This window comes from Thalassophryne amazonica, chromosome 8, assembly GCF_902500255.1.
Source record: "Thalassophryne amazonica chromosome 8, fThaAma1.1, whole genome shotgun sequence".
NCBI classification, from domain to species: Eukaryota; Metazoa; Chordata; class Actinopteri; order Batrachoidiformes; family Batrachoididae; genus Thalassophryne; species Thalassophryne amazonica.
Window position 1 is genome coordinate 16,784,490 of NC_047110.1, and position 12,690 is coordinate 16,797,179.

The following is a 12,690-nucleotide window of genomic DNA, read 5'->3' on the forward strand; positions in this document are numbered from 1 at the left end:
ACGTTTTGACATTGTTATTATGGGGTATTGTCTGAGGTTAAAAAAAAATAAAAATAAAAAATTCATCCATTGTGGAATAAGGCTGGAACATAACAAAATATGGAAAACTAAAGCCCGGTGAATGCTTTCTGGGTACACTGTATCTTTACAGATGGGAGGAAGCCAGAACACCTGGAGGGAACCCATATACGAGGGCTGTCAATAAAGTAACGGTCCTTTTTATTTTTTTCAAAAACTACATGGATTCATTCATATGTTTTTACGTCAGACATGCTTGAACCCTCGTGCGCATGCGTGAGTTTTTCCACGCCTGTCGGTGACGTCATTCGCCTGTGAGCACTCCTTGTGGGAGGAGTCGTCCAGCCCCTCGTCGGAATTCCTTTGTCTGAGAAGTTGCTGAGAGACTGGCGCTTTGTTTGATCAAAAATTTTTTCTAAACCTGTGAGACACATCGAAGTGGACACGGTTCGAAAAATTAAGCTGGTTTCAGTGAAAATTTTAACGGCTGATGAGAGATTTTGAGGTGATTCTGTCGCTTTAAGGACTTTTCACGGTGCGAGACGTCGTGCAGCGCTCTCAGGCGGCGTCATCAGCCTGTTCAAGCTGAAAACCTCCACATTTCAGGCTCTATTGATCCAGGACGTCGTGAGAGAACAGAGAAGTTTCAGAAGAAGTCGGTTTCAGCATTTTATCCGGATATTCCACTGTTAAAGGAGGTTTTTTCCGCACGTCGGGACGCAGCAGACGCGGTGCGGCGGCACAGGAAAAACACCTCCGTGTTGATAACCATTTGTAAAATCCAGGCGGCTTTTGATGGCTTTCAGTGGAGTGAGTATATGAGAAATTGTTTAACAGGCAGGACATGTTCCAACTTGTCCTTAATGCTTTCAACAGAGGTGTTTTTCCTGTGGCGGAGCGTCGCGGCGGCTGCGTCCCGACGCGCGGACCCGTCCGCACGTCTTTCATTAAAAAAATCTCCTTAACTGTGGAATATCCGGATAAAATGCTGAAACCGACTTCTTCTGAAACTTCTCTGTTCTCTCACGATGTCCTGGATCAATAGAGCCTGAAATGTGGAGGTTTTCAGCTTGAACAGGCTGATGACGCCGCCTGAGAGCGCTGCACGACGTCTCGCACCGTGAAAAGTCCTTAAAGCGACAGTATCACCTCAAAATCTCTCATCAGCCGTTAAAATTTTCACTGAAAACCAGCTTAATTTTTCGAACCGTGTCCATTCGATGTGTCTCACAGGTTTAGAAAAAATTTTGATCAAACAAAGCGCCAGTCTCTCAGCACTCAGACAAAGGAATTCCGACGAGGGGCTGGACGACTCCTCCCACAAGGAGTACTCACAGGCGAATGACGTCACCGACAGGCGTGGAAAAACTCACGCATGCGCACGAGGGTTCAAGCATGTCTGACGTAAAAACATGAATGAAATCCATATAGTTTTTGAAAAAAATAAAAGGACCGTAACTTTATTGACAGCCCTCGTATATCCCTGATATATATGTTTTAACCTATCTTTATTCTTGGAAAGTGAGAGGATGCTTGCGGATTGGAGGAGAAATACTGGTTCCAATTTTCAAGAGTAAGCATAATGTGCAGAGCTGCACTAACTACAGAGGTGTAGAGTTGTTCAGTCACAACATGTTATGGGAAGAGTAGTGGAAATTAGGGTGAGAAAAGAGATAAAGATTTGCAAGCAGCCATATGGTTTCATGGCAAGAAAGGTACTACAGATGGAGTATGGAGAAGGACAGAAGGGGATGCATTGTGTGTTGTGAATCTAGAGAAAACTTGTGAAGAGATGAAAAGAGATGAGTTGTGGTATTGTATGAGAGGTCTGGAGTGGCAGAGAGGTCTGTGAGGGTGGTGCAGGATATCTGTAAGGACAATGTGACAACAATGAGATGTGCAGTAGGAAGGATAGATGCATTCAAGGTGGAGATGGGATTACATCAAGGGCAAGCTTTGAGCCCTTTCTTGTTGGTAATAGTCCTATTTGCACAGAATATGAGTTTGCAGATGACACTGATCTGTAGTGAGAGCAGAGAATATGTTGGGACAAGCACGGAGAAGTGGAGACCTTCTCTGGAGAGAAGGGGAATGAAAGTCCGTAGAAGCAAGATGAGACGGAGTACATGTGTATGTCAGTCTGACAGAGCTTGGTGGAATAGGCGGTTACAAAGAGTAGAGGTAGTTAAGATAGATGGATGTAAATATATAAGGTCAACACTTCAAAGTAATGGAGAGTATAATACAGACGTGAAGAGAGTGTAGGCAGGTTGTAGTGGGTGGAGAAAGGTGGCAGTAGGTGACATCAGTAGTGTGATCAGCTATGTTGTACCGCTTAGACACACTAACGAAAAAGCAGGAACCAGAGCTGGAGGTGGCACAGCTGAACATGCTATGATTTTCTTTGGGAGTGATGAGGATGGACAGCATTAGGAAAAACATATCAGTGGAACAGCTCAGGTTTGGACACAAGTCGGAGCGGTGAGATTGAGATGGTTTGGACATGTACAGAGGAGGGACACAAGGTATATAGGGAGAACAGTGTTGAGGATGGAGCCACCAGGCAGGAGGAGAAGAGGGAGGTCAAAGAGGAGGTTTACAGATGTACTGAGGGAGGATATGCAGGTGATTTGTGTCAGAGGAAGCTGCAGAGGACAGGGTGAGATGGAGACAGATGATCTGCTGTGGCGACTCCTAATGGAAGCATCTGGAAAACCATGAACTTCCTGGTTCCACCCATTTCTCCAAGTCATTGATCAGTTTTCACTTTCTTCTCTGTAAACTCTGTTTTTCTTTTATCTTTTTGCATTCAGTGCCCACATCTCATTTGGATGTAACAGAAAAAGAGACGTAAGTGAAATTCTGCATCTTTTTTTATAATTTGTCTTCTGACCCAAGAAGCCAGAAGACATTCATCTCCATATCAGCTGTTGTGGAGATTTGAACGATGAATGTTTTGTTGTGGTTATTAAACGCAAAAAGAAAGCAGCCGATGGATGAACAAGCAGGTTGTGTTTGAGCAGGCCACATTTCTTCCTCTGCTTTGCCAGATTAAATACTGTACAACTCATCTGATTTGTTGTTTGGTTCAAGCAGTGACTCACGAATGACTTAAATGCAAAATCAGAATCAGTTCATCCTCCTGAGAAGGCCAAATGCTCATGTTGTGCTTTTTCTTTTAGAGGCAAACCCAGAGAAGTTCAGCAGCCGCTTTCGGAATAAGATCTTCTATGCAGGGGTAAGTGTCCTGATGCTGCACGTTAACTAAAGAGCATGTGTTCTTCATGTATGCTTGAATGTTTCTCTCAGACGGCCTTCTCGGACTTCCTGAGTGGGAGTTCTAAAGACCTCGCCAAGCACATCAAGGTTGTGGTGAGTAAAACACATAAAATCAATAAAAGCATTTGCACAGTGAAGAGAACAAGCACTAATATTAATGTTACTACAATACTCCCTCGACATCGACTTTTTGTATTGTAGATGTGTAATCAGTCTTTCAAACTAAGAGATAAAACACATTTTGAGATTCCAACAGTTTATTTTTATTTGTTTTTGTCTCTCTATGGGCCCCATCACACATAGTACGAATATGTACAACTCAGAGCAACTCCCGTCAGAACAGCTCGAATGACCGCACCACGAAACATTGCGCCAATGGGCAGGCGTGCACAATGCCTGTGCGACAGTTCGTGCATGCGGGAACACAGTTCCAGCAGCTGCACGATGTGGTTACATCGTGCAGCTGCTGTGAAGAAAAAAAAAATACATGTTGCAACGGTTTTGTGCACGTGGGAACACAGTGCGAGTACAGTGCTGTGAAAATTAAAAAAATACATGCCACCCATGGGATTCGAACCCACACTTTCCAAAAGCTCTGACTGACAGTCAGACCCTCCTCTGACAAATCGACAGTGCACAGTTTAAAGTGCATAGTGCATTTGGGGCGTGTCCCATGTATACTTGACTAAATACAGCCCTTTTGTGCTATGTCCTTAATCTGTCCTCAGATTACGCACCATGTAAGGTGTAGGGCACAAAGGATTTTATTTGTGGCATGTCTTTCATCATGGGTGTATTTTGGGCATAATATGAAATTAACCAACCAGTTTGTTGTCTGTCACTCCCTTTAAGAGCCAGTGTGCACTTTAAACCCAGTTAGAGGACAGACTCTGGAGGTGACAGAAGTAAGTCCCTCCAGCTGCTCCCTTGTTTGCACTCGGGGCCGCCACAGCAAATCCAGGGTGGATCTGCATGTTGAATTGGCACAGGTTTTATGCCGGATGCCCTTCCTGACGCAACTCAACATTACATGGAGAAATGTGGCAGGGGTGGGATTTGAACCCGGAACCTTCTGCACTGAAAACAAGCGCATTAACCACCCGGCCACCTCTAGTTCAATGGTTTTCAAAGCGGTGGGTGGAAGCAATGCAAGGTAAATGAATGGGGCATCGTTTGATGCTGTAAGATTTGTAGGTTTGCTTCAATAATTCATCTGGAAAGATAATTAGATAATTTTTTATTTTGTACAATATGAAGTTGTAAATTACATACAAATTACAATGTTTAAAAGAAATTCCCCAGGAGGTTAGAAGGAAAAGTTGTGTCCATGGTGTCTGAGTCAGGGTCTCAAAAATATTCTTATCTACAAGAAAATTTGGGAACCACTGCTCTAGTTTAACATTGTAAAAGTCTTCCTGAAGCCTCTGAATTTTTACACTTTTTGCCAAATCTGTATTTTAAAAGTGTTTATATATAATTAGATGGCAATGGCATGGTAAGACCTCATTTGAAGAACATCAACAACAATTACTGTATCAAATTAAATTCAGAATCTATTTTGTCTTCTTCATTTGGCTGCTCCTGTTGGGGGTCGCAACTGCAGATCATCACCCTTTTCTCTGCAGCTGCCTCTGTCCAACCACCTGCATGTCCTCCCTCACCACTTCCATAAAACTCCTCTTTGGCTTCCATCTTCTCCTCCTGCCTGGTGGCTCCATCCTCAGCATCCTTCTCCTGATATATCCTGGGTCCCATTTCCAAACCATCTCAGCCTCGCCTCTTTGACCTTGTTTCCAAACCGTGTTACTTGTGCTGTCCCTCTGCTATGCTCATTTCTAATCCTGTCCATCTTCATCACTCAAAAAGAAAATCACAGCATCTTCAGCTTGCAATGCACTTGCATGGTTTACAACAAATTTACGAGTTTACTGTCTGGCACAGCAGATTGTGTACCAGTGCGCGGATCAAATTTGTGCAAGTATCAAGGCACCTTTACAAAGACAAAGTCCTGCATTTAAAACCAAATGAAGTTAAAACAACCTTCTGCTTTTACCTTGTCAGATTGGTCTGAGTTTGTCTCACAACAGAAATGATAAATGTAATCCTACGACCAGTGCAGTGGTCGGTGCTGCAGGAGAACGGCTCCATGAGGTGCATGAAGGTGGAGGTGGAGGTGAAATGCAGAGGACAGTATTTGACTTCACAGAACTAATTGTGCTACATTTATATTTTCTCCTCAGGTTTACACATAAATGCACCACAAAACCACTAGGTGGCAGCACTGTTACAGATTAACATCTGAGCAAGCAAAGAATCAGAATCAGAAGAAGTTTATTGCCATTGCCAGTGAACAGGATTCACAGACTAGGAATTTGCTTCGGTACAATGGTGCAACATTAAGAAGAGATAAAATGCTAAGATAAAATAACATATGTGTCAAAATAAGATAAAATCTAAGATAAAAAAAAAAAATATGAAAGGCTGTGTGCAACAGAAAAAAACAGAGAAACAGAAAAAACAGTGCAGTGGGAGGAGTGCAATTAAAAACCAAAGTACACTGTCTAAAGTGACCCGTGATAAGATGATAAAGTGACAGAGTTAAGCTTAAGGTGACTGAGTTATGAGGAGTTCATGAGTCTAACGGCAGAGGGGAAGAAACTGTTCTTATGGCGGGAGGTTCTGGTCCGGATGGGCCGTAGCCTCCTGCCCGAGGGTAGTGGTTTGAACAGACCGTGTGCAGGGTGAGAAGGGTCAGCTGTGATCCGACCTGCTCGGCCCAGAGTCCTGGAGACGTGTAGGTCGTGGAGAGATGGAAGGCTACAGCAATCACCTCAGCAGAGGCCACAATGCGCTGCAGTCTGTGTCTGTCCCTGGCTGTGGCCCCGGCGTACCACACCGTGATGGAGGAGCAGAGGATGGACTCGATGATGGCCGTGTAGAACTGCACCATCAGCTGGACAGGCAGCTTGGCCTTCTTCAGCTGCTGCAGGAAGTACATCCATCAAAGACAAAGAACAGTCAAGTTAATGTGACTTGAATAAATGTCACTTTGTAAATAATGTGAAAAATGTTGTAAAATTGTCAGCTTTGATCTTTTTCTTGCTGATTTTCCACATTTTAATCGATATCAGCACACTGGCAGTGCCTGATAACGTGTGTGCATTTCATCTAGGAGTTTGTAATGTTTGTGTGCCCTCAGTGTGATGGCGCAGACCTGACAGCCAAAGTCCAGGAGCTGAAGCTACAGTGTCTCCTCTTCCTCAACATCCCCAGGTACAGTCAGATACCCTCAGTGTTTCTCACCACTCACTCGTCCCGTCCTCAAGACCTCTGTGATTTACAGTCATTCCTGTGTCAGATCTGCCACGTAGAACAAAAAACATAACGAGCTGTTGATGTCTGACCACACTGCAGGTACTGTGCAGGCACCATGCCGTGGGGTAACCCCAGTGAACATCATGACTTTGAGAGACAGCGCCATGACGATGGGTATATCGAGGTCATCGGCTTTACCATGACCTCTCTGGTGAGCTTTTGGCTATTTATCACAACTGAACAGACATCACTTTAGAAGTTGTCCAGTCTTTAAATCTCTGTTCACACTCTGTGTGGGTGTGTGCAGACCGTGTAAACCTGTTCAGTGGGCATCCCTGTCAGACATATGTCACAGCATCTTAAAATGACCTGTCTCATCTGAATTTAACTTATGGCAATATGATACCGAAGCTTTTTGTCAGTATTGTAAATTAGTGATGGAAACTCATGACACTCATGTTGCAGAACTTTATTCTGGAGTTTGTATCAAAAGCAACACATGCTGAAGACTGGCTGTCGCTAAACAATGGGGCTGCGCCATCAGTGCCATCATGCAGATTTTCAAATTTAGGGTGTTTCTTCTCTGTTTTCCCAGTTAATTATTTATTTTTTCACATCATTACAAGGTTTCAGAGCTTTTTCAGACCGTAAGCGCCGATGGTATGTGAAATCCTCAGTCAGTGGAGGGGCTGCAGTTGGACTGCAGAGTGCAGCATTTGCACAAAACGCATTTATGAATCCGCTCTGCACCCAGTTGCCGAATAGTTGAAAACTCTTTGGAATAGCTAAACTTGATTCACTTTCACTTCATATGTGAGATGGTCTTGTGTTTGCAGTTTCTGAGAGAACCCAAAATGCAGACAGTAACCAAAACAGGAGGTAAGGTGATTACAAAGGTGATTTATTTTCCAAAAGTCCAATAAACGGTGAGAGTTCAAAAAAGGTTCAAACAGGAGTCCATAACAAAACACAAAACCAAAAATGCAGCAGGGGGTGGCAGTGTACAAGCTGAATTAACCAAAGGGCACTGAACACAGAAAAAAAAACGCAACGGCAAAACTCAGGGAGGTGTCAAGGAATAATTAAACAGCATACGGGTACTCATAGAAGAGACAAGGATAATCACACTTTCACAACACCGAAGAAGGAACCAAAGATGATCCAAAAACTCACAGTACATCACAGAGGAAGACAAAGAAGAATCCGGCAACTCAAACAGGGAACAGTGCGGTCTTAAATACAGGAAGACAAATGAACAAACGAGTGACAGGTGCGCGGGAATAAGGGAGGCCGGAACACAACACACACACAGCCTAACACACACAAAGTAACTCAAATTGCAAAAGAATACTGGGAGGGGTGAGTAGAACTGAAAAATCTCAGAATCATGATCCAACTAAAAGGAAAACCACAAAATAACATAACATGGAACTCAAAAGTGTGCAGAGTACAAACAAGAATACAATATGACCAACAGAAGAGGGCACAGAACTGAAATACAATGACCATAAACAGAGGGACACAGACAGGGGTTAGAACAAAGATAACCAACAAAAAGAACACAGACCATTAACACGGGGCAAACCACAACAGGTGGAGAGCAATCAGTGGATCAATACACAGCGCTGTGTGTTTTTAAAATACACAAACACACGTTTAGCCGCATGTTCTCCTTGAATTGCTGGCTGTCTGAGTGGTGTCCAAAAATGAGGTGGGCTTCATAGATAATTGGCAAAGCTTCTGGGGAAAACCTGGTCTTGTTAGGAGAGACGGCATCCATCCCACTTTGGATGGAGCAGCTCTCATTCTAGAAATCTGGCCAATTTTCTTAAATCCTCCAAACCGTGACTATCCAGGGTTGGGACCAGGAAGCAGAGTTGTAGTCTTACACCTCTCTGCAGCTTCTATCCCCCTGCCATCCCCTCATTACCCCATCCCCGTAGAGACGGTGCCTGCTCCCAGACCACCAATAACCAGCAAAAATATATTTAAGCATAAAAATTCAAAAAGAAAAAATAATATAGCACCTTCAACTGCACCACAGACTAAAACAGTTAAATGTGGTCTATTAAACATTAGGTCTCTCTTTCTAAGTCCCTGTTAGTAAATGATATAATTGATCAACATATTGATTTATTCTGCCTTACAGAAACCTGGTTACAGCAGGATGAATATGTTAGTTTAAATGAGTCAACACCCCGAGTCACACTAACTGCCAGAATGCTCGTAGCACGGGCTGAGGCGGAGGATTAGCAGCAAGCTTCCATTCCAGCTTATTAATTAATCAAAAACCCAGACAGAGCTTTAATTAATTTGAAAGCTTGACTCTTAGTCTTGTCCATCCAAATTGGAAGTCCCAAAAACCAGTTTTATTTGTTATTATCTATCGTCCACCTGGTCGTTACTGTGAGTTTCTCTGTGAATTTTCAGACCTTTTGTCTGACTTAGTGCTTAGCTCAGATAAGATAATTATAGTGGGCGATTTTAACATCCACACAGATGCTGAGAATGACAGCCTCAACACTGCATTTAATCTATTATTAGACTCAATTGGCTTTGCTCAAAATGTAAATGAGTCCACCCACCACTTTAATCATATCTTAGATCTTGTTCTGACTTATGGTATGGAAATTGAAGACTTAACAGTATTCCCTGAAAACTCCCTTCTGTCTGATCATTTCTTAATAACATTTACATTTACTCTGATGGACTACCCAGCAGTGGGGAATAAGTTTCATTACACTAGAAGTCTTTCAGAAAGCGCTGTAACTAGGTTTAAGGATATGATTCCTTTTTTATGTTCTCTAATGCCATATACCAGCACAGTGCAGAGTAGCTACCTAAACTCTGTAAGTGAGATAGAGTATCTCATCAATAGTTTTACATCCTCATTGAAGACAACTCTGGATGCTGTAGCTCCTCTGAAAAAGAGAGCTTTAAATCAGAAGTGCCTGACTCCGTGGTGTAACTCACAAACTCGCAGCTTAAAGCAGATAACCCGTAAGTTGGAGAGGAAATGGCGCCTCACTAATGTAGAAGATCTTCACTTAGCCTGGAAAAAGAGTCTGTTGCTCTATAAAAAAAGCCCTCCATAAAGCTAGGACATCTTACTACTCATCACTAATTGAAGAAAATAAGAACAACCCCAGGTTTCTTTTCAGCACTGTAGCCAGGCTGACAGAGTCAGAGCTCTATTGAGCCGAGTATTCCTTTAAGTTTAACTAGTAATGACTTCATGACTTTCTTTGCTAATAAAATTTTAACTATTAGAGAAAAAATTACTCATAACCTCCCAGAGTACGTATCGTTATCTTTGGCTGCCTTTCAGTGATAGCCGGTATTGGTTGACTGCTTCTCTCCCGATTGGTTCTGTCGAGTTATTTTCATTAGTTACTTCATCCAACCATCAACATGTCTATTAGACCCCATTCTACCAGGCTGCTCAAGGAAGCCCTACCAGTATTTAATGCTTCGATCTTAAAGATGATCATCTATCTTTATTAGTTGGCTATGTACCACAGGCTTTTAAGGGTGGCAGTAATTAAACATTACTTAAAAAGCCATCCACTTGACCCAGCTATCTAGCTAATTATAGGCCAATCTCCAACCTTACTTTTCTCTCAAAAATTCTTGAAAGGGTAGTTGTAAAACAGCTAACTGATCATCTGCAGAGAATGGTCTATTTGAAGGTTTCTAGTCAGGTTTTAGAATTCATCATAGTACGAAACAGCATTAGTGAAGGTTCAAATGATCGTATGCCTCAGACAGTGGACTCATCTCTGTGCTTGTTCTGTTAGACCTCAGTGCTGCTTTGATACTGTTGACCATAAAATTTTATTACAGAGATTAGAGCATGCCATAGGTATTAAAGGCACTGCGACTGCGGTGGTTTGAATCATATTTATCTAATAGATTACAATTTGTTCATGTAAATGGGAATCTTCTTCACAGACTAAGGTTAATTATGGAGTTCCACAAGGTTCTGTGCTAGGACCAATTTTATTCACTTTATACATGCTTCCCTTAGCAGTATTATTAGACAGCATTGCTTAAATTTTCATTGTTACGCAGATGATACCCAGCTTTATCTATCCATGAAGCCAGAGGACACACACCAATTAGCTAAACTGCAGGATTGTCTTACAGACATAAAGCAATGGATGACCTCTAATTTTGTGCTTTTAAACTCAGATAAAACTGAAGTTATTGTACTTGGCCCCACAAATCTTAGAAACATGTGTCTAACCAGATCCTACTCTGGATGGCATTACCCTGACCTCTAGTAATACTGTGAGAAATCTTGGAGTCATTTTTGATCAGGATATGTCATTCAAAGCGCATATTAAAACAAATATGTAGGACTGCTTTTTTGCATTTACGCAATATCTCTAAAATTAGAAAGGTCTTGTCTCAGAGTGATGCTGAAAATCTAATTCATGCATTTATTTCCTCTAGCTGGACTATTGTAATTCATTATTATCAGGTTGTCCTAAAAGTTCCCTGAAAAGCCTTCAGTTAATTCAAAATGCTGCAGCTAGAGTACTGACAGGGACTAGAAGGAGAGAGCATATCTCACCCTATTGGCCTCTCTTCATTGGCTTCCTGTTAATTCTAGAATAGAATTTAAAATTCTTCTTCTTACTTATAAGGTTTTGAATAATCAGGTCCCATCTTATCTTAGGGACCTCATAGTACCATATCACCCCAATAGAGCGCTTCGCTCTCAGACTGCAGGCTTACTTGTAGTTCCTAGGGTTTGTAAGAGTAGAATGGGAGGCAGAGCCTTCAGCTTCAGGCTCCTCTCCTGTGGAACCAGCTCCCAATTCAGATCAGGGAGACAGACACCCTCTCTACTTTAAGATTAGGCTTAAAACTTTCCTTTTTGCTAAAGCGTATAGTTAGGGCTGGATCAGGTGACCCTGAACCAGCCCTTAGTTATGCTGCTATAGACTTAGACTGCTGGGGGTTCCCATGATGCACTGAGTGTTCTTCTCCTTTGCTCTGTATGCACCACTCTGCATTTAATCATTAGTGATTGATCTCTGCTCCCCTCCACAGCATGTCTTTTCCTGTTCTCTCCCTCAGCCCCAACCAGTCCCAGCAGAAGACTGCCCCTCCCTGAGCCTGGTTCTGCTGGAGGTTTCTTTCTGTTAAAAGGGAGTTTTTTTTCCTTCCCACTGTCGCCAAGTGCTTGCTCACAGGGGGTCGTTTGACCGTTGGGGTTTTACGTAATTATTGTATGGCCTTGCCTTACAATATAGAAGCGCCTTGGGGCAACTGTTTGTTGTGATTTGGCGCTATATAAATAAAACTGATTGATTGATTGATTGATTGACTGCTTCACTTTAAATATGCAATAAGTCTATTTCAGATGATCAGTGGGGAGTCGGTAAGAACAGCCAGTGAACCCTCTTTCTCTTAGATTTCATGCCACTGTGCTGCTTTGGTGGGGGAGGGGGTGGGCGTCATAGCCCTGACCTCTAGTGCCATCAGGTCTACCTGTTACACATGGAGATATTTATTCTTAAAGAAACAAGTACGAAATGAAGTTAAATATACGTCAGGTTTACAATGAATTTTTTGTCTTATTCTGTGCAGCCTCTGTGCTGGAATAGCAATCTGTCAAGCACCTTCAGTTAAAGCCAAGGTTTCAAAATTGAAAATACAGAAGCTATCAGCAGCTGCTAAACTTCCTTTTGACCTTGATAAGTCGTGTTTACATGTTTCCTCCCACAATTTTGCTACACTGGGGTGGACAAACCCCAAATTACACATGCATGAATGCAAACGTGTTAAATCGACAATACATGCTATGCTACATACGTACATTTTACAGATGCAGTACTCACTGCACACTGTTAGTAACTCAGCTTGCAGGTGTATGTGTGAGTGCAATGGAGTTTGAGCCCATTTTGGAAACCAGGCTATCTCTGTCTTGCTCATGCACATATTGGCCCAAAAGGAGTAACTGGGAATTTGACCCCTGACCCTTTGTGGGTTGGAGGAGAAAACCACTTGGCCCTCTGAGCCTGAGTTGGCATCTGACTGGGAATAGTTTCTAAAATGAAGCAACAGAGA

General features: G+C 42.5%; 1 protein-coding gene across 1 annotated transcript in view; it reads left to right on the forward strand.

Annotated features, from left to right (window-relative positions):
• dgkzb (diacylglycerol kinase, zeta b) overlaps positions 1 to 12,690 on the forward strand; it is a 154,933-nt gene that overhangs the window by 118,105 nt on the left and 24,138 nt on the right. Inside the window, exon 29 of the mRNA XM_034175777.1 lies at positions 3,908 to 3,929. Within this exon, the coding sequence (XP_034031668.1) occupies positions 3,908 to 3,929 (22 nt within the window). The remainder of the gene's footprint in view (positions 1 to 3,907; positions 3,930 to 12,690) is intronic.